We start from the raw sequence: 22,410 nt of genomic DNA, 5'->3' as shown, positions 1-22,410 counted from the left end.
ACAGGTGAAAAACATGCAGAATAAAAGACAAAAAGGATACATAAAAAAACAATACCCCTCTTGTAAAGTTAATATAGACAATATGGGAAATAGTCTCATAACCAGTAAATATTAGGCAGATTAAGTTAGAAAAGCTAAAATAACAAGCACAAATATTAAATACAAACATTATGAACATATGTGCAGGATCTTGCACACAAGTCTTGTCTGTTTTGTTTATTCCTCTCCTCTGTTTGTTTACCTGGGCAGGCCCAACCACATGACCCACGACGGCGACCAGTTGGCATCAAAGTCACTGTCGTGAGTGTGGGACAGCAGCTCGTCGGGGTCGGGCTCCTCCACCATGCTGACCTCCAGCACTCGCAGCTGCACTGAGGGCGAAGCGGCGCTGGCCTTCAAGGTGCCCACGGCCTCGCTGTGGCTCAGGTACGTCAAGTCCTCCCCGTTGATGCTCAGCAGGACGTCACCTGGAGGAGTCAGGTAAAGACGCTCCTGTTACTGATAAAGCACACACGTATGCAGACGTGTGTCTGTTACTCGCGGGAAAACAAACGCTCACCTCGCTTGATCCGTCCGTCCCTCGACAGGCAGCCGTGTGGCTGGACGCTGGTCACGAAGATGGGCAGCTCGCCGCTCTTGCTGCCCCTCCCTCCTGCGACGGTCATTCCCAGAGACTCGAGGGGTTCTTTCTTCACGGTGATGTGTTTCTCCTTACAGGACACACACTGGGAAAGGTCCTGGGAAAACGTATTCAGAATCAGCTTTATTATATCTTGTCATCATGTTAGCTTAAAGTTAGCTAAAATAAGACATTGCTTGCTAAGAGAAGACATTTATATCTATCTGTCTGTCTATCATATATTAGCTTAACGTTAGCTAAAAGAAGACTATCTATCTATCTATCTATCTATCTATCTATCTATCTATCTATCTATCTATCTTTCTATTAGCTTAAAGTTAGCTAAAATAAGACATTGCTAGCTAAGAGAATATCGATCTATCTATCTATCTATCTATCTATCTATCTATCTATCTATCTATCTATCTATCTATCTATCTATCTATCTATCTATCTATCTATCTATCTATCTATCTATCTATCTATCTATCTATCTATAGCTTAAAGTAGCTAAAAGAATCTATCTATCTATCTATCTATCTATCTATCTATCTATCTATCTATCTATCTATCTATCTATCTATCTATAGCTTAAAGTAGCTAAAAGAATCTATCTATCTATCTATCTATCTATCTATCTATCTATCTATCTATCTATCTATCTATCTATCTATCTATCTATCTATCTATCTATCTATCTATCTATCTATCTATCTATAGCTTAAAGTAGCTAAAAGAATCTATCTATCTATCTATCTATCTATCTATCTATCTATCTATCTATCTATCTATCTATCTATCTATCTATCTATCTATCTATCTATCTATCTATCTATCTATCTATATATCTTTAGCTTAAAGTAGCTAAAAGAATCTATCTATCTATCTATCTATCTATCTATCTATCTATCTATCTATCTATCTATCTATCTATCTATCTATCTATCTATCTATCTATCTATCTATCTATCATGATAGATAGATCTATGAATGAATGACAGATATGAGGTGTGGGTTCTCACTCTGTGGGTGCTGGTGCGAGACAGGAGCAGGGGCACAGGACTCGGGGTCGAGCTGTGGTTAGGCAGGAAGTGATCAAGGCAGTAGAGGTCTCTGGTGGAGCTTGATTTTGGCGGCGGGGGCGGAGTCGGTTTGCTGGGTCGTCCGACGAGCAGGTGGACTCTCTCTCCGCTCGCCTGCAGAGTCAGAGTAATGAAAATGAGGAGCTTTAAGAATCAAACCTCAACTTATTTCGTTCATTTTTCGGGGGGAAAAAAAGAAAACCAGCATCAATGAACCTGTATAATCTGTGCAGCTTGCTCTGGGGTACCGTTGCGTAGGTCCTGGTCGTTGACAGCCAAAACACGGTCGTTACTCCTCAGTCTGCCGTCCTTGGCTGCCAGGCCTCCGTCCAACAGGTCCAACACAAACACTCCCGACTCGTCCGTCCGCCGCACCAGCTTGATGCCGAGCTGCTCCGCGGAGTCCCGCTTGTGCAGGGTGATCCTCAGCGTGGTGGGGCTGGACGGGGAGCCCTCGGGGGTGGAGCAGGGCGCGTGCGGCACGGCCGGCGTGGAGGACGACGAGGAGGGAGGCGCCCGGGAGGCGCAGCGGCGCTCCCTGAGCACGGTCAGCTGCAGCGAGGTGCACGGCCGGGCCAGCGTGGAGCGAGCAAAGCTGTGGGGCACGTTACTGATGTCCACGTTGTTTACCTGGGAAGAGACGCGTTAAAGGGGATAAACATGGATTAATGTTTAATTCACTGTATGCACAACACTGACCTACTGTCACCTTACAACGATGCTGATGTTTGAAAACAGTTGCCAATTTGCATTTTAAGCAGATGCGGAACAACTGAAGCATTAATTAGAGGCAACGGTTGTTGCTAAACGCTTCACGTACGCAGCTTTAACGGTTGTTGGCTGTTGCACAGGTGCCACACCGTTAAAGGGATGGTTCGGAATTTTGGACATAAGACCTATTTTCCAACTCAGCCGGTGTGATGGAGACATCTGGAGATGTTTTCAAGAAATTTCCTTCAGTTCTTCTAGTTGCTTTCTAGTTTGCTAGTGCTATGGCTAGCGCAAGTCAATGGTACCAGCTAGCATGGCATTAGAAACACTCATACCGACTCCACGGTGCACCCGAGGCAAATCAATTGTAAGACTATAGATGTACATATCTGTGTTGATAGAATAATATTTGAAACAAAACTAACCTCGCATCGCATTCATTTTTGAGGGACTACTTTCTCCGCAGCAGCGGAATCAGTCCGCCGCTGCCATAGCCTAACAGGAAGTATGACACACTGCTGCTGCTGCTGAGACATAAATCCTTCAAATTGCAAGGTTGGTTTTATTTCAAAACATTCTATCAACACAGATATGTACATCTATATACCTGCCGTTACAATTGATTTGCCTCGGGTGCACTGTGGAGTCGGTATGAGTGTTTCTAATGCCATGCTAACTTGTATCATTGACTTGCGCTAGCCATAGCATCAGCGAACTCGGCAACGAGAAGAACTGAAAGAAATTTCTTGAAAACGTCTCCAGGCGTCTCCATCACACCGGCTGAGTTGGAAAATAGGTCTGAACTATCCCTTTAAGCTGCTGAAAACAAGGTTTTCATGCAAACAATAACTTACGGTAGTTTCAAAGGTGTAAAAAATTACTATATTGGACTGACGTCATTATCGGTAGACGCTTGAGGTTGTGTTATTGGTGTCACATAAGAATTACATAAGAACATTATTTAACAAAACAAAACAGGTTTTACTACCTGCAGTATCTGGTCGCCGGCCAGCAGCCTGCCGTCCCGCGCGATGACGCCGTCCCTGTACACTTCCTGGATCACGATGTTGATGAGCGGCGTCTCGTTCCCGCCGACGATGCTGATGCCCAGCTCCACGTACGGGTTGGCCCGGTGGACCTCGATGGCAGTTATCTCTCCTTCGGGAAGCGAGGGCAGCTTCACGCAGCCTGTAATGGACAACACACCAATCACATTATAGCTATAGCTGACCGCTCAAAGATGCTATTTCTCAAAGCTGAAGTGTCTTTCGTGCCCAGGGACACATAAACTTACAAAACCTCTAATTTTAACCCTTTAACACTTAAGCCTCGGAATGTGGACTTTTTTTTGGCTTATTTTTGGCTTATTTTAACAATAAAAGGGCCAGGAAATGATCCTGGTAAGTGCTTTTGCCCATTTTTCCAGAATAACTTTCAATATCTGGCAGTTATTTACAATGTACTGCAAGTTAAAATTGTATATTAACAATTCAAATTGAAGAAAAACAAAAGATTTATTAAGAAAAAACACTCTAATTGGACGTAAACATCAGATTTCGGTGTTAAAGTTGAAATTTGAACAGTGTAAAACATATTTAAATAACATTTTCTTCGTCTCAATGGCCAAAAAAATGGAAACTAGTGAAATTACCATAATAACCGCACGTTACATTTGACTTCTCAGCTTTCAGAAACCGTTGGAATTTCGCGTCACGTAATTACGGTAATGCAAACGCGCCGTCTCACGACACGATCGCTGTTATAGGGTTACGAACTTAAATTTACGATAACGATCAGAGCATCACCGTGAAAAAGATCTGCTGGGATTTGAACCCAGACAGACGCCTGTGTGCGCCTTTATTCTCTTAAAATCCTCAGATTACAGCAAATAACACCCATAACAAAGGATTCTCAGCTCTCTAGTAAAAAAATGTCATACCCTCTTCAGCTGAGAGAGGAGGAGACTCGGGACAGTCCCATCCAGACGAGGTGGAGCTGACGGAGCGAAGGAGGTGGATGCAGGGATTACTGAGGGGCCGCTTCACTCTGGGGACGACACACTCCATCCCCACCACACCTGAGGAAGACGAGGAGGAGGAGGAAGAGAGATTAAGGGATTAACACTGTTTCTCATCAATCTAAACCTGTCGACAATTCAAATCTCTCCACGTAGAAAACAGAAAGATTGGACGCACTGTCTTCCTCCGTGCTCTCCTCAAAGGCAGGGTTATCGAGGCCGGCGTCGTCCGTCCACACGGGGCCGTTGTTGCTGCCGGCGTTATTAGGTCCGGAGGGCGGCGAGGGCGTGCGGTCTCTCAGGTCGGTCTGAGGGGAGCGCGGTGACCCGGGAGGGCTGGACGCCGTCGCCCGCTCGTCCCCATTCTCGCTCCTCGGGGCGTCCACGCTGGTCTGCTGACACCGCGTCCCAGGACACCTTTCACCAAGCAACAGGTGTCAGTTTGTTAGTCCATCTGACGTGTAAAGAGAATCAGGTTCATCATCAGCACATTTAAACGTGATGGAACCCACGTCTGTTGGGGTTTCTCCAGGTTCTGTCGCTTCTACATGTTTGACCCAGTGTTGACCCTGTGACCCTGTGACCCTGTCCTTTCACCTCATTAATTCATTGGGGGGACATGGAAGAAGAAGACGAAAAAAAAAGAAATCAAGCTTTGCGAGATCTCGCTATACTTTGGGCGAGATCTCGTGCAGGGACTCAACAAAGACCCACAGGTCCAAATACTCCCGTCCCATTTCTGCGGTAATCCTCTTTAAATGTCTCATATCGACAGTTGTGTCTCCACGCCAGTGCAGTCTAGCCCGCGATGCTAACGAGAGCTCGCGGTACTCTGCGAGATTCACCGCAAAAGAATTGTGAGATCTCGCAGACGTAGAGCAGACGTTCTGGAGAAGAATTATCATTGAGACCCTAACCCTAATCCTACAGATAGGTGATAGCACCCAATGAATTAATGAATGACTCTTAGGGGACATGGAAGACGAAAAAAAAAGATCAAGCTTTGCGAGATCTCGCGATACTTTGGGCGAGATCTCGTGCAGGGACTAATCAAAGACCCACAGGTCCAAATACTCCCGTCGACAGAGTCCCATTTCTGCTGTAATCCTCTTTAAATGCCTCATATCGACAGTTGCGTCTCCTCACCAGTGCAGTCTAGCCCGCGATGCTAACGAGAGCTAGCGGTGCTCTGCGAGATTTGCCGCAAAATAATTGTGAGATCTCGCAGACGTAGAGCAGACATTCTGGAGAAGAATTATCGTTGAAACCCTAACCCTAACTTTACAGATTGGTGATAGCTGTCCGTTTGTAGAGCGAGCTAACGCGTATTTTATCTCACTGAGCGTAGCTTTAATGTTATAATAGTGAAATATGTCCGCCACAGGCTACAACAGATCAAAACTAGAGCTCCTGACTTTTGGAAATCCGATGTAAATGACTTTTACAGCTTTTTTTAAAAAGTTGTCCCGACCTCTCGTCACAAACCAAAGGATATATTTAACTTGAACCATGACAGAAAAGACCATGTGAGGGGAAGATTTTGCGTCGTTGCCTTATAAACGACATAAAGACGACGTTTCGAGCTGCAAAAAAACGAGCCTAATGAAGCAGATGGAGGCGGTTGTAGCTGCCCTGACCCAGAAATAGAAACTCTTAACAGGAGAACAATTAAAAATACACACAGACTCGAGGGATCCGCGCTGAAGTTTTTGTCTATATGTGGCACCTGCACGCCGCTTTAATCAGTTCTACGTTATTTCTCGCCTTTCCTTTCCGTATGTAGTATCTTAATTTGTCCTCTTTACGTCCGTCTTTGGCCTATATGTTTTTGAGAAGTAGAAGACGAAGAAGAAGGAAACCCTTTTAACAGAAACACTTAAACACTTGAACAGATTAAGCTCACGCAGACGCTGAGACTAAACGGGTTAAGACTCGGTGAAAGCTCTCACACCACGATTATCTTTGACTCTCTCCTCTTTTAATCTGAGATCCTTAATCTGACACTGACAAAGTCACAGACTCTCTTGGCTCCAGGTTCTGTGGGGCAGCGAGAGAGCAGCGAGTCCACGTTACTCGTCACAGTGACCTCGTCTTAATGCATCTCTCCTCGTCCTCCTGGCAACGCAACGGTGTGTGTGTGTGTGTGTGTGTGTGTGCAAACTTCCCTGACACGTACCCATCTGCCAACGTGATTGATTAAAAGACTCCGGCAAAGAGAAGCGCTGCCAATAACTTTTAAACTGGCTGACGATGACGCCGTGAAAAGACCGGACCTTAGTGTTCTGATCATTTATAGAGAAAAGAGGGAAGAGCTGAGCGACAAAACAATAGGTTATATAATAATATCTCCTTTTTATTCGTTTGTTTCAAAAAGAACAGTCTAAAGCAATTCCCTTACAATATTCTAATGTGTCTGTTGCATTTTAGGTATGAAATGTGCAATCATCTTTATCTATAATAACATAAATAAAACAAAAAACACCAGTTAAAAGACAAAATAAAATGTATTTTTTATATCATACATATAATGTCTACGATAACAGTGTAATACAACAAACACACTTGTTTTACCTCACGTGTGAAACATTAAGCTATTTAGCTTTTTAAGTGCTTTATTATTACTTAACATTAATGTGTATTATTATTACCTTTTTATTTATTTAAAAGGAGGAATTCTAAAGAAATCAGAAACTTCCTTTATGACTTTATGACACATTGTTCTAATCATCACAGTGTTTAGCACATTTAGCAACAATAACGCGGCCTCGCGTTAAAGATGCTAACTCAGAAAAAGCTCTTAACAGCTTGTTAGCGTGAGCTTGTTAAGGGGAATTCTCCTCGACTTAATCTGTTTTAGCCACTTGGATAACAGAGTCAATAAGCTGGTGTCAAAACACCAGCGGAGGACAAAGGACACTATCACAGAGACGTCTCAAAATCAATAACTGCTTAAGATCTTGTTTTTACACATTTAAATTCTTTTTTTTGACCAAAATGTCTCAACTGAGGACTCCACATTGACTTCTTACCAAAGCAAAAATCCATATCCTTAACCATAAACCAGCTAATGCCGAACCCAAACTTTAACCTTTAGCCCTATAGGACCAGATCTTGATCCTGGTCCTTGTACCAGAAAAAGTCCATAAAAGAACAGAATTCAAACTCTTATCCTTAAAACTCGGTCTTAACCCAAAAACAGTGAGGACGAGCCATGTCCTCACTTCCTATGGTTTAGAAGACAAAGTAGTCCTCACTTCCTATGACAAAATAGTCCTCACTTCCTATGGTTTAGAAGACAAAATAGTCTTCACTTCCTATGGCTTTAAAGACAAAATAGTCCTCACTTCCTATGGTTTAGAAGACAAAATAGTCCTCACTTCCTATGGTTTAGAAGACAAAATAGTCCTCACTTCCTATGACAAAATAGTCCTCACTTCCTATGGTTTAGAAGACAAAATAGTCCTCACTTCCTATGGTTTAGAAGACAAAATAGTCTTCACTTCCTATGGCTTTAAAGACAAAATAGTCCTCACTTCCTATGACAAAATAGTCCTCACTTCCTATGGTTTAGAAGACAAAATAGTCCTCACTTCCTATGACAAAATAGTCCTCACTTCCTATGGTTTAGAAGACAAAATAGTCCTCACTTCCTATGACAAAATAGTCCTCACTTCCTATGGCTTTAAAGACAAAATAGTCCTCACTTCCTATGACAAAATAGTCTTCACTTCCTATGGCTTTAAAGACAAAATAGTCCTCACTTCCTATGACAAAATAGTCCTCACTTCCTATGGCTTTAAAGACAAAATAGTCCTCACTTCCTATGACAAAATAGTCCTCACTTCCTATGGCTTTAAAGACAAAATAGTCCTCACTTCCTATGACAAAATAGTCCTCACTTCCTATGGTTTAGAAGACAAAATAGTCCTCACTTCCCATGGTTTAGAAGACAAAATAGTCCTCACTTCCTATGGTTTAGAAGACAAAATAGTCCTCACGCACACACACACTCTTATGTTTCTGCACAACCAGAGAAAGCAGGAGAGAGAGCCGTTACAGAACCGAGGACAGAACCGAGGTCAAAAGAAAGAGGACGTCCTCAGTCGCGCTTGACCTCACGTCAGACTCACCACAGGCCGGGGTTGCCCTTTGCCGTCTCACAGAAAAAGTGGTTGAAAAGGTCTCTGGTGTTGAAGTTGCTCAGCATGGTTCCAGACGTGGTTTGAGAGCCACGGAGCTGCTGCTCAGTCAAACCCCATGACTGTGGTCAGGGAACCACTAATCCCTCATCACATGACCGCGAGCCCAATAATCCCCCTCTGAGGAGTTCTTACAGCACCTGGACATAAACAGGGCTGAGAGCCAGAGCGTGTGGTACGGAGGGGAAACATCTCAGGTTAAAGGATGTTGAGACTCTGGATTAATGATGTCATCAGACAGCAGCCAATCAGGAGGATCACTGGTATGGATTTGAAGTGAATGTAATTGCATTATTACTTGATTACCTTTAGTGGACGGATATTAAAAAGTATTTGAGTTTGTAACTTTATATTTTCGCTGTTGGGTTTTGATCTTCTGTCGCCCGGTGACAGGGATTCTTGTCCCCACCCGCCCCTGCTGCGTTATATACACAAACGCCCCCCTGCTTAGTTTATCTTTTCTGTTCATGTAGCCCTTAAGAATGAAAAGAGACATTTTTTGTCCCTTCTCCACCCAAATAAAACCACAAAAAACCTTTAAAATGAAGATAATATCATATATAAAGTTTTTTTTATAGACATAGACTATATTTAAAGAACTACAGTTTACTTCATGTACATAAACTGCATTCACGTGGCTTTCGGGGAGGTTTTCTAAATATCGCATTTGACGTAGACATTGGATGTGACGCACAAAATAGTGTGAAAAATGTGGAAATAAAGTAAAAGTAAACTAGTGCTTGGCACTAGGTTAACACACGTTAACGTATGAAGCGTTTCCATGACGACTGACCGGAAAAAGACGAGCGTGACTTCATGTTTACGTTTGTCCAGGCACCGTTTACCGGTTAGCTCCGTTAGCTCGTTTAGCGCCGTTAGCGCGCCTACAGTCGAACTGTTTTTAAAGTTTAGCGTTACTTTAGAGACTCATTTTAACAATCGGGAGTCACGTAAACATGACGTCACACGTGTCTTTTTCCGGTCAGTCATCATGGAAACGCGTCATACGTTAACGTGCGTTAACGTTGACGCCGTAAACCGCCGTTAACGCACTAAAATAAACACATTGTTTTTGTCTTCAAAGCTACAAGGAACCACTGCAGAGGAGCCGGCGGGCCACATGAGGCTGAAGAGCCACAGGTTGCAAACCAACACAACAACAACAACAATCACCAAAAGTCACATGACCATCGCTTTAAATCATGCTGCAATTCAACATTTAGTGAGTTAGAGACATAAAAAAAACAATCTGATCACCGAACAATCGAATAATTCAGTTTAAATCATGTTTATACTTCAGAAATAGTTGACTAATGGTTAGTCATCTGCTCAGAGTGTTTGATGTGTGACCATATATGGGTGTGTTTGTCCATATTTCACCCTGTCATGCAAGGATCCATCTATTGTACTGTAAGTGTGTGAGTGAGTGAGTGAGCTTTATTACCTGTGTTTGAGGTGTGCCTCCAGGTCACAGCGTGGCATGCTGAGGGAGCAGACTGGGGTCAAAGGGCAGGACACGGACAGCTTGTCCAGCAGCTTGTGCACCAGTATGCTGGACCTGCGGCACGCCTGCAGCTGCAGCCGCGTCCTGTCCAGCGGGCAGAAGTCCCTCTCCTGGAGGAAGCTGCGCAGGCAGCGGGCGCAGAACGTGTGTCCGCACGGCGTGTCCAGCGGCTGCACCAGCGGCTGCAGGCAGATGTGGCACACCAGGTCGTCGTCCACCTCCAGGCGGTAGTTGTAGAGGTGGTTCTCCCGGCTGCGGTGGATCTGGCCGCACTCGGGGCACACGGGTTCAACCAGAGCCGGCTCCAGCGGCGCGGCGAGCGCCACCTCGCAGGCCGGGCTGCCCATGTCTGCTCCTTCAGCACAACTCCGCTTTGGCACAAATGACTCCAGTGGTGCTGCAGTGTTGGGAGAGGGGCACGCACTCCTATCCCATAAACTTCAGGGGATGAATAAGTGGCAGAGAGGACCGATGCCCCCCAGTGGCTGATGGCACATCACCCTGAAGGTCAGAGGGCAAAAGATCTGTTAAACATCTGCTGTTTCAGGAAATAAAGTGTCTGACATTTGATTCATGTGGCAAATGCTTTGAGCACGTGACAGGGAGAGTGGCACTGTGTGTGTGTGTGTGTGTGTGTGTGTGTGTGCTGCCTGAGATTATGTATTGCTGCTTCCGTCCACTAATCTGACAGTATAATCTCTCCTTTGCTCTCGCCTGCTGCAATCTTCCAATTCCACAGAGAGGAGAATTATGGGGGGGAGAGGACACAGATCAGCGGAAGTGAGAGTGGAGAAAGCGAAAAAGACAGAGAGAGACAGGAAGAGGGGTTAAAAGAGATTAAGGGGAGTAATATATCAATTCCTCTCCCTAGATTGAGAAAAATCTATATTGTTCATGCATAATCGTTGTTATTTTGAGGGTTTTTCTTCAAGTAGACTGTTGTTTTTCGGAGGGGAAACTGCAATATATCACCTTGCATCCTGATATACGGCAGGATATGTATCACAGAGCTACTACTACTTTGTAAACTTGATAGTTTCCGCTCAGCAGCAGCAGCAGCAGCAGCAGCAGCAGCAGCAGCAGCAGCAGCAGCAGCAGCAGCAGCAGCAGCAGATGATGCACTCAGAGTCTCCTCTGCAGAGGAAAGAGAACATGCCTGGAGCACAAAAAAATCTCCAAATAAAGCTCTCTGCAGAGTAGAACAGAACGAGCCTCCACAGGTAAACGCTCATCATTTCCCACAGTGTTTCACATCCACTCAGACCCCTCTGCTCATCCCCTCCCTCCTGTGGGGGGGGGGGGGGGGCTCGGCTTGCTTTCCATCAGACAGCAGAGGGCGTACCACAGCACACACACACACACGCACACACATGGCAGCTCCAGCCAAACCAACACTGACTACCTTCCTCTGTTCCAGTGAGGGTCTGCTCCTGTCTCCATGACGACCTGGAGCCTGTTCTGTTCAGTGGGGCTTGACATTCAGAGTGTAGCTGAGAGAAGGATGCAGCGGAGCCACAAAGGCAGATGCTCTCCTCTCAGCAGGATGCTCTCTCTGTGCTACAGCCTGAACACTTGTCAGACAGTGCAGTCCCCTTGGTCTCATTTTGTTGTTGTTGTTATTGTTGTTGTTGTTGTTGTTGTTGCTGCTACCCCACAACCTGTCTCGTCTGTCTCCTTGGCCCGGCCGAACCTGTACTTACTGACTCCTTCAAGTACGTGCTCCTGTCTCCTATATGTGTGACTGGTCGCTTCTGTCTCGATCCCGCAGCTGGACATGAATTAATCATGAGGACACAAGGCTCCTCTGTTCCTATAACAAAGCTGTGACATCACCACACACACACAGACAACTTGTAAATGCATCATGCAGAAGAAGAAGAAGAAGAAGAAGAAGAAGAAGAAGAAGAAGAAGAAGAAGAAGAAGAAGAAGAAGAAGAAGAAGAAGAAGAAGAAGAAGAAGAAGCTTCTTTTCGGCTCCTGATTCCTTGCAAACAGTCCTTTATCAATAAGTAAAAGCATTCAGGGCTTTTCACTGTGACAGCAGTTTTTAGAGCCTCGGCCCACGAAAAAGCACTTAAATCTATTTTAAACACAGCTGGGATCTGTGGCAACTCACACAACAAGGGCAGGCGAGTGCTTGTGGAATATCTTTCTTTTCATCTCAGTGTGTGTGTGTGTGTGTGTGTGTGTGTGAGAGAGAGAGAGTCCAAGGCCATGCTGTTATTGTCATTGCACTGCTTTCATAGTGTATTAATAAATAACTGTGCCAGCCCCTGCTGCACCTGTCCCTACTCATGTTTTCATTTCTCACCACACATGTCAGTCTAATCTTAACACACACACACACACACACACACACACAGCACAGCACGAGCTCTGGGACCAAGCTCACGTGCACGTTCCATAGAAGATGATGTGATGGTGATGTTTTAGGCCACAGATTTAAAATCTCTGGTTCTGTCGGCTTAGCCTATATTTTCATAACCACCACCATCATCTCGTCCCTCTCTTATCTTGCAAAAAGGCAGGCCTGCAAGATCTGTAAGACACACACAAACACACACACACAGACACACACGCACACACAAGAGTCCAGACAGACGTGCAATAACAACAACACATGCCACTGACACAACTGACATTAGTCAATCCTTCAATCCTCAGTCCCTGTTGGAAACACGCCAAACTGCACTGTCATGATCTAAGCAACCCGCGTTTGAACAGTCTACACAGGCTTGTTTAACATCATTGTCCCCATCATGTCTGGCTCCATCCCTCCTCCATCCCTCCATCCATCCATCCATCCATCCGTCCATCCCACCCTCCACAGGCGGAGAAGAGAAGCGAGGACAGATGAAGCGACATCAGTGCAAAGCCACAGATGCTGCTGCTGCTGCTGCTGCTGCTGCTGCACACACTCTCTTACCCTTCATACTCTCCATATGTGCACATGTCACGTTACCCGTTCGCGTCGTTCCTCTGCGCCGCGCGCTCCGGCCCCGGGGGAAGAAGGGACGACAATGGGACGCGGGGACCTCAAATCACGCATCCGCCGCAACGGACCGTCCGCAAAACCCGCACGAAAACGCCCCCCTGCCTTTGGCGACTCTGGTCCCGCCTACTGGTGTTCGTCAACGCGGAGGGGCGGTGTCTTCGGCTGTCAATCCAAGGGGAGGCGATGGGTGGCTCGCACACTGCCTGCTCAAAAATACCCGACACATGCGATCATATAGCGATGTGATTTTTCATTTAATTTTAAATGAAAATGGGTTTTCCAGTTGTTGTTTTTTTGTAAATGTTAAGTTTTTTATTATTAATTATAGTGTAGTTATTTGTAATGTGGAGTATTTGCCAGGTGTAAGATTCAAAAAGGTCATGACAAGTATTGTAAAAACACAGCAATATATGCCACTTCAAAAGTGTATAAGGACAGAGAAACAACCATCCCTGAATCAAATATAACAGTCCACAAGAAAGTAGACTGAAGTGCAAACATAAACACAACATAAATAATAATAAATACAACTCATAAAACACATCCTTTTAAAACTGAGGGGGGAAAGGGTTTCGTTTTGTAAACATACAATTCATTTTTATTTAGTTATCTTTTTTTTTACTCTGGTTTTATTTTTATTTCAGTGAATTATTATTAATATTTTAAGTTTTTTTTAAGTTATCGTTATTGTTTTCGTTAACGATAATAAACTTGTGAGAATTGTTTGTTCTGGCAATTTTGTGAAATAGCTCATACAAAAAATATCAGGCATCGCCAAGGACAACCAAAAACACAGGGTCCTCGGTGGAAGGACCCCACAGAGCAAGGAAACCATGGAGGAAACAGTTATTGACGATGCTGCTAATTCATTGATGTGCTAATTTCGTCGAATTTTAGATGAATTATCGTCGCTGTGACGCCTCATAGTTCACGTCGGGATGGCGCAGGAAAACGAACTGGAAAAGTACGCAACTATTTCACTCTTTATTCTCCGTTGACGTGTTTGTGTTGTTGTTTGTGCGCGTTTTAGCTTGCGTTTCTTCCTTAAACTGTAAGACAGCAGCAGCAGCAGCTGAGCTAAGTGGGTATGTTTCTCAGCTGTTGTGTGTTTTATTTTAGTGTCAGTGAGTGACTGAGCAGTGACGGTTAGCTACCGCTGTTAGCTGTGCGGTTAAAGGTCGGCTATATCGGTGCGTCTCCTCCGCTGAGACGCTGCTGATTCAGCATGTCGGGTCAAACCAGGACAGGACTCTGCCCTCGCTCACTAATGGTCACAGGTGGGAGAAGTGTTAAACTTTCTCCTCAAGGAAAAGAGAACCATTGACATATAAATACGTAGACAATTCATTCGTCGTGTTGCCCCATTGACGCCATACGTTAGCGTGTCCGCCATATTGGGACAGGCAATCTTTTTTCTTTTTTTCGATTAAAAAGTGCGTATGTGGGACATTTAATTTGTATCTAAAACTGTACAGTATGCTAATAGTCATAAATCCTGAACACAACCAAGTCATTCCTGGTCATGCCATATGCATATTTTGTTTTTATTACATCGTAATTTGAAATTTTAAGTAAGTACGTACAGATGTATAGTATGCTAGTAGTCATGGTTGTCCTTAACAGAGCCTGGTTAGTTTTGTCTAGAACCAATGCACATTTTGGTTTTTATTACATCTCAAATTTGGCGATTTTTCTATTAAAATGTGTGAATATTGGACGTTTTTTTATTTGAAATTTCTCAAAAACTGTACAGTAAGCATCTCTGGTGTATAGTATGCTAGTATTCATGGTTGTCCTTTTACAGAGCCTGGTCAGTTTTGTCTAGAACCTATGCACATTTTTATTTTTATTACATCTCAAATTTGGCAATTTTTCTATTAAAAACTGTGAATATTGGACAAACACTGTACAGTAACAGTCTCTGTTTTACGGTTTATTAATCGTCAGATGTCCTGAACATAACCTAGTCAGTCCTTGCTCAGCCTATTTAATGAAACCTCAGACAGAAATTGTATTTAGTTTGCCCTCCATATATCCTGAGCTGATTACTTTCATTTATCCACCCAGGCGTGCGATAGAGGAGCTTCTGAGGGAGACTGACAGAGCCCGAGTGAGAGCTGAGACCATGGGCCCTGCAGGATGGTAAGCACTGTTTGACATGCATCGTTCATCTGTGGACATGTAACTGCTGCTTCTTTGGCAGCACAGGAGCATGTGCCGTGTTACTTATGCTGTGCTTCCTGCTGGAATGATCTGTATAGATTCAGTCTGTGCACTGTTTGTGTGTCGAGCCTTTGTGAAAACTGCAGCAGCCACTCGTCTCTGGGTCCACATCGTTTTAGAACAGCTAAGTAAAACAAAAACACAAATAAAGGTCAACACTACTACTCACAAATGATGAGATAAACAACTCATAGACATGATAATATTATTATATATTCAAATATTTGTTTTAAACCTGCAGTTGTGGCACCAACCTGTAAAACAACCAACATTTATTTAACTGCTGCTAAAGAAAAGCTGTGCTCAAAGGCTGGTCTCACTGTTAAATATCACTATTAAAATCTTTGCTTACTCCTCCGTCAGGTTGAAGTGTCCGCTGCAGAGCACCAACAAGCGCTTCCTCCTCAACACGCTGCGCTCCACTGGCGCCCAGCAGCGCACCAGCAGTGAGCCCAGGGCCAGGTACTCCGAGACCAGTTCACTCCTGAGGAGCAAGGGCCACGACAGGAAGCTGGACCGCAGCCGATCGCCCCCTCCTCGAGATGGTAGGAGCGACAGTGGCCATACAGACCATAAAAAACACCACCACAGAGACAGCAGGAGAAATAAAGACAAGAAAGAGGACAGAGGCAAAGAGAGGAGTCACAGACACGGAGATAAGAGAGACAGGAGACATGGGAAAGACGGGCAGAACGGACATAGACCTCATGAATGAAGGGGATGCGCACATGACTGACTGTTTACCTGAGGAGCCACAATGTTAGTTGATTTTACCTTTTTTTAATTTATACTGAAAAAACAAACTCGAGTTTATTCTCCCCCAGAGAGCAACAAGGTGGACGACTGTCTTACACGTTAGATAATTTCATTTTTAACTATTTAATACAGTAGATTTATTTGGGTGGATAAAGAAGAAATCCGTAGCTTTAATATAACTCATAATTTGGTGTCATTCTATTTCACAGCGACTGTAAAAAGAGGCTTGTTTTCCATTATAATGCCATTATTATTCTCATGTCATTATTCATTAGTCCTAATGTTTACACAAGTCTCACCGCTGTCGCCACTGGGAAAGCACATTTCTTCACGTGTCCCAACTTTTCGACGTGTATATTCTCGCTATCAGAAACGGTTTTGTTTGTCAAAGGAGAAAAAAAATTTACTCTTTTGCCCACATCCTCTGATACACCATGAGTTGGATAATAGTCATTTAACTCAGCAAATAAAATAATATATTACTGTAATAATGATCCTGCAGCTAAACGCGTGTGATTCTACTTGATTCTTTGGGTTATCGAGCCCTGGGGGAGGGGGTGGGGGGAACAGATGGACATTTGCTCAAGCGTTAAAAATGTAATGCTGTCCATATCTTTCCTTTCCATTTGGCCTTTGTCCATGTGCTTAAGGCTAGGCTTCACATTTTATTGTTCCACATCTCCACTCTTCATAAATGCAACAACTGTCCTCTGTGGTTTCTGTGGTCACCATTACCTGAACGTGGATTATAGCAAAGTCACTCCTCGCTTAAAGCCATTATGCAAAGAAAAAAAATCAGTCTGTAAAGCCGGGCTAAAATGCGTTGACGCTCCTCACGCTCCGTAAATCACGTTGTCCTCTTCCCACTGTCGTAGGGGGAATAGCTTCGGTTAACTGTTTCCTTCCTCTTTGAAACAGTGATCAAATATAAACACCATTAAGCCGCGGCGCACGGGGGGGCTGATATGTGTAGAATTGGTTTACTTGAACTTTATTGCACCGCTGAGTGCCCCATTAAGATACAGTGGACAGGGATGTACTTGGGGTTTTTGAAGAACTCGGTGCAAATAGTGTGGAGATAAATGCTTTCAAGGTAAAAGCTCTGTCGTTCTGTGCAGTTCACCTGTAAAAACTAGCAAATAAGGGGTAGGGCTGGGCCAAAAAGGTTGCAAATTAGTGTACATATATTTATTTTTATGTAAATAAATGGCTTTCCCTTGTGCCAAATGAAGAAACAGGGTTAAAACAGAAACATTTGACACATCTGGTGCATAAACATGATATATAAAGGTTGTATATTGTTATTAAATGATTACCCAGGGTTATTATTACACCCTTCCTGCAGCAGAGGTTCAATATAAGGCTGAGCAGCTTGGAGGATAATATTTAATTGCGTTTTCTAGCATATTTTTTGATATTAATGTCAGATTCAGACAGTTTTATGACCACCAGGTCACACGTCATTTAGACTTAAAGTATTTACTGTGTATTAAGGCAACAATCAACATTAGAACGATTATAACAGAAGCTCTGACCGTCTAAAACAAATATAGTAGTTAAATGTATAACTTAAATTTATTTTGATTTGAAAACGATGAATTGTTCCTCCATTTTTAGCTCGACCATGTTGCGTAAAAGGCGCAGGTGAGTCCGCACACGCGCTCTGTTTGTCGCTCTCTCTCCAGCCCTAATTGGTTTAAGCACGAGTGCTGCTGTTTAATGGGGCGAACACGCGCCCGCCGACGCCTAATGGGCAGCAAACACGGTGAGAGTGCATGCCGCTCAAGGACCCGGCGCGTTAGAGAACACGCGCTAAATGGTGTTAAATGACGCATTTGCACAAGTGCGCGTAATGGGAACGCGTTAAAGGTGGAGGCAGAGATGGAAGGTTTTAAAGAGGGTCGTAAGGTTGTGGAAATGGCCTGCGATGTTTGAGCTTTTCTCCCACGTGAGTTTCCAAGACAACTGTCTCTTAATCCAGGTCTCTTATCTGGCAGCAGGTCAACCAGTGTTTGCGCCCATCCGTATCGATCTGTCAGCAACAGCGCAGTGTGCCGTGCCAAGACAAGACACGCATTCGTGCAAAGTGTCCATGTGTATGAGGATAATCCACGACCCATGCGTGACAAACTAAACTAGACTAAAACAGGTCCCCATTTCTAGCCCATTTCTCATGTGTGGACGAAGGATCCCACAGAATTTGCGCTGCTGTAGCGGCAAACACAGGTGGGTGACAGGTAAACCTTGTGCTATTTACAGAGGGACATTGATTTACGCGCTGATGGCGTTCAGTTTACTGAAAACACACACGCACACACACACACACACACACACACACAAGTGAGCTACACAATATCCTGGAAACTGAGGGTCCACGGTGTCTTTTCGAGCAAACAGTGAAACCAATGGCGTGTGCGCTGCAGGGTCACGTGGCGACAGGGTGACACACCTGTGTGCAGCAGCACAGGGCCTCGCAGTTGCGCCAGAGGCAGGTAAGAGAGAGGAGAAGGTCCGCACCCCCCGAGGCAGGGCGCAGCTACGGTGCATATGCGCGCAAACGGCCCCACAGCCCCCCGGGTCTTTGGCAGCCATGAATCTGGAAGATCATTACTACCCCACGCAGCTTTTCAAAGAGTCGTGTGCCTACCAGAGACCACAGGGCGAGGACTACAGCCACAGCCCGCCGCCCTGTCTCTACATGAGCAGGCAGGTGCAGTCCGTCTACACGCCGCCGGCCATGGGAGTCCTGGAGCAGGCCGGGCTTCCTGACATCGCGCCCTCCTACAGTCTGGCCGCTCTGCGGGACGATCCTGCGGGTGTGCAGCAGCTCCACCACCCGCAGGCGCTCCAGCAGCACACTGTCCAACCCGCTGCGGCTTATGGAGACGCGGGGGAGCAAAGCAGATATCACCTGCCTTTCCCGTGGATGAAGAGCACGAAATCTCACGCGCACACCTGGAGGGGACAGTGGGCAGGTAAACACTCACCAACTTCAGTCTATATTCACATCTGTTCTCTCTGAAGAGATTTGTTATTACAATGTAATAGAAAAAAAAGTTTAGTTTAAGATCAGAATCAGAAGTGTTGGGTAAATTATGCACAAACTTATGATCTCGGATCGTTTCATTTCTCTGCACTTACGAACAAGAGACATAGAAACCAAAACTAAACACAGATAAGCGATTAAAGATTAATATAAGGAGTTAAGAGTGAATTGTTATACTTGGTCACGTATATTCTGTAGCTCTTTCTGTGGTCTTAAATAACGTTTTCCTCCCAACAATATAATCCTGTTTTTTCCACTTTACTTCGCCTTTATCGATTCTTAACGTTACATTTCTTTCTCGCTATTTAACAAACCACCATTGGCTTTATTCTACATAATAAAATTAACTTAGAACACAGCTCATACAACACAAGAATTAAACACCTGTGGCCATTTTATGTGACAATTCGTCCCCAGTTGTTTTAAAGGTTAAATAAACTAAATTCTTATTATTATTATTATTTAATCGAAACAGTGAATCATTTGGTTTTATTATGGTCCTGACGTTGACCTTCAACTTTCCCCAGATATATATATATATCTTGATTAACATTATCACTAGAATGATTAATATTTAATAAATAATTGTGTCAATAAACCGTTCGTAAACAGTGGAAATGATCGAATAGATGCTTTGGAAACGAGATATTATATTAGCCTCGACAAAACATGTCTAAACTTGCCCTTTATCATGAAATTATGCAATATAATAATATAAAAATGAAACACCTTGAATGTTTTAATAATTTAAGTAATTATATAATAACAGTCTTTTTAATTACGTTCAAAACAACCCACAAATGAGTTAAATAGTTAATGTACCTTTTATACCTCCATAGATTGCCCTGAAGTGTGATTAAAAAAAACAAACAAACAAGCAACTGAATTTAGACGCTCCAGTGCTGCTGTGTCACTGTTGCTTTCCACGTTTTATGTTTTTCGTGCAATTTCCTTGTGGCACAACAGGTGAGTGTTTATTTTACTGGTTATCGCTGCGTAAATATACAATGTGGTTTGCAGGAGCCTGTTGCAGCTGTCAGAAATATAGTCTCATCATACTTTTTTATATGGGACAAAGGAAAAATCACAATATTTTTGACCATTTCCACTGTTATTTCTGCGTCTCCTGATATTATTCTGAATGTGCCAGACGTTTCCAAGAGATCCACAGTATAAAAGATCAACATTTTTGATGTTATTTAATAAATCTCAAGTAAGATATTGGGAGAATGTTTTGCTATTTTTAAATATGTTAAATATATTTATGAAAAAGCAGAATGCCTAATAAAGTGCATGTCCTTGCAGGGCCGTACGTGATGGCAGAGACTGAGGAAAACAAGCGCACGAGGACTGCGTACACGCGCGCGCAGCTGCTGGAGCTCGAGAAGGAGTTCCTGTTCAACCGCTACATCTCGAGGCCGCGGCGCGTGGAGCTGGCGCTGACCCTCAGCCTTACCGAGCGCCACATCAAGATCTGGTTCCAGAACCGGCGCATGAAGTGGAAGAAGGAGGAGGACCGGAGGAAGGCGCGCGGGTCAGACCCGGACCAGGACTCCTCGATCACCTCTGGAGATCAGGGGGAGGCGGCGGCGGGAGGAGGGGTCTCCTCCACGAACGGACCTCACGCTGCTTCGCCGCCCGTTTCCCCGCTGCACGCTCACTCTCTGTCCGCCACTGGATCTCGGGAGACCGCGTAATAATAAGACCCGCAGCAGGCGCCTCACCAAGATGGACTCCCGCTGTCACCACGGCGTGTGAGAGGAATAAAAGCCAGAAACTTGGTGAGGGTATGGGCTACTGACATGAACACATTTGTGAAAGAAACGATTATATTTTTCCACTTCGAGGAAAAGCACAAGACTTATCCCGCTGTGGACTAAGGAGACTTCATGATTCACTCTTGTTTCTCGCCTCCTGGGATGTGATTCAACGTCAGACTCATGAGTGCAAATACGCATCATATCGCTGGAGGACAAATGTGTGATCACATGTGTACATATAACGAGAATTGTACAATTTTTAATGAATAATCCACATATATTATTGTTTATAACTTTATCAGATTTGAAATAAAAACACGTATCACAGTGTGAACAGGTGTCAGAGCCTTGACCATTTCCAACTCGGCCGGGGAACGAGCGTTACTTGTTTGGCGCGTCAGTAACTTCATGATTCCACTGTTAAAACTCAAAAAACGCATTAAGGATAAGATCCACATATTTTATTCAACAACAAAAATCCCAGATATTGATATTCCAGATCAAAGATTAAACATATAATAATCTCCAGGTCTGAGGGTTCACAACTTGTTTGGAGCGTCAGTGCGCACGAGCCCTTGGAGACGCAGGTGACATATCTTCTTCAGCTCGTCGACGCCGCGCGCTCTCTCCGCCGCGCGCTCGCTCTGGCAGCGCTCGGACAGCTGCCGTAAAATGTTCGCCTTGTCGTTCATACGAGCGCAGATGACGAACGGGAACCCGAACCGCGCCGTGTACTCCTCGTTGAGCTGGGCCATGCGCAATTTCTCCTCGGGCTCCAGCGCGTCCAGTCCGGCTCGGCGCTGCTCCTCGCGCGACTCCTGGGTCAGGGTGCCCATTTGGAGGGCTCTGCCCGCGAGGACAGTTAGACACCTGAGGATGCCATCCTTACCTGGACACACATGATGATTTGGTTCACTGCGGCGCCATTACGCACAGCTGTGCCACCCAAACAAAACAAAAACAGAAATATTGACAAATAATAAACGGGTCATTTCCTCTCACCTGACTCTGGCAGGGCGTCAATGAAGTCATTTATCGCGGTTTCCAGAGCGTGAAAACTCGCGAAGGGACGCTGAGACCACGCAGCGGCTGCTATCATTGGACACTTCTCCACCACGTTCCCGAATATTCTCATATAATCCTCCAGAGGAAGAGCGTTTACTGCGTTTATGTCCATTCCGTCCTGCTGTTCTAAAGTTTAAAAAAGTTCTCACTGACCTTTACTAGTTAAGAGACGAGGTCACAGGTAAAAAAGTAACCAGTCAGTACTCTGTTTGACTGGTTCATATCGGCCCCACCCTCATTCATAATTAAGTTCAGGGGCGTTTAAGAGCATTTGGGAGTTCCCAGTCAAAGGAGACCCTGCATGCAAGCGCCACAACCAACTACTTAACCAAAGCAAATGGTGTACTTTGTTCATGGGTCTCCAGTTATAGTACCACTGCAGTCTGATGTACATGTGTGGTCCTCAGATTATCAGCTGTCCTCTCAGGTTGCC

The 22,410-nt window shown here is 44.5% G+C and overlaps 4 protein-coding genes across 4 annotated transcripts; 2 read left to right on the top strand and 2 right to left on the bottom strand.

The window, feature by feature from the left end:
• Positions 1-237: 237 nt before the first annotated feature.
• Positions 238-10,479, bottom strand: lnx2a (ligand of numb-protein X 2a; the record flags this gene model as incomplete). Its single annotated transcript, XM_083901491.1, has 8 exons — positions 238-467; positions 560-737; positions 1,642-1,815; positions 1,918-2,331; positions 3,401-3,600; positions 4,352-4,489; positions 4,608-4,846; positions 10,073-10,479. The coding sequence occupies 8 exons, from the start codon at positions 10,477-10,479 to the stop codon at positions 238-240; spliced, it is 1,980 nt and encodes a 659-aa protein (XP_083757617.1).
• Positions 10,480-13,952: 3,473 nt separating this feature from the next.
• LOC310937435 (uncharacterized protein) lies at positions 13,953-16,514 on the top strand. Its single transcript, XM_083901709.1, has 3 exons — positions 13,953-14,091; positions 15,195-15,269; positions 15,714-16,514. The coding sequence occupies exons 1-3, from the start codon at positions 14,066-14,068 to the stop codon at positions 16,063-16,065; spliced, it is 453 nt and encodes a 150-aa protein (XP_083757835.1). The 5' UTR covers positions 13,953-14,065; the 3' UTR covers positions 16,066-16,514.
• Positions 16,515-18,660: 2,146 nt separating this feature from the next.
• pdx1 (pancreatic and duodenal homeobox 1) lies at positions 18,661-20,849 on the top strand (the record flags this gene model as incomplete). The annotated part of the gene is made up of 2 exons (XM_083901693.1): positions 18,661-19,081; positions 20,458-20,849. The coding sequence occupies exons 1-2, from the start codon at positions 18,697-18,699 to the stop codon at positions 20,847-20,849; spliced, it is 777 nt and encodes a 258-aa protein (XP_083757819.1). The 5' UTR covers positions 18,661-18,696.
• A 602-nt stretch (positions 20,850-21,451) lies between these two features.
• LOC310937463 (2-oxo-4-hydroxy-4-carboxy-5-ureidoimidazoline decarboxylase-like) lies at positions 21,452-22,089 on the bottom strand (the record flags this gene model as incomplete). Its single annotated transcript, XM_083901743.1, has 2 exons — positions 21,452-21,801; positions 21,915-22,089. The coding sequence occupies 2 exons, from the start codon at positions 22,087-22,089 to the stop codon at positions 21,452-21,454; spliced, it is 525 nt and encodes a 174-aa protein (XP_083757869.1).
• Positions 22,090-22,410: the final 321 nt, after the last annotated feature.

The sequence above is a fragment of the Microchirus variegatus genome, assembly GCF_963457635.1.
Source record: "Microchirus variegatus genome assembly, chromosome: 15".
In the NCBI taxonomy this organism is placed as follows: Eukaryota; Metazoa; Chordata; class Actinopteri; order Pleuronectiformes; family Soleidae; genus Microchirus; species Microchirus variegatus.
Note: the sequence above shows the minus strand (reverse complement) of the source record. Positions and strands in the feature narration are given on the sequence as shown.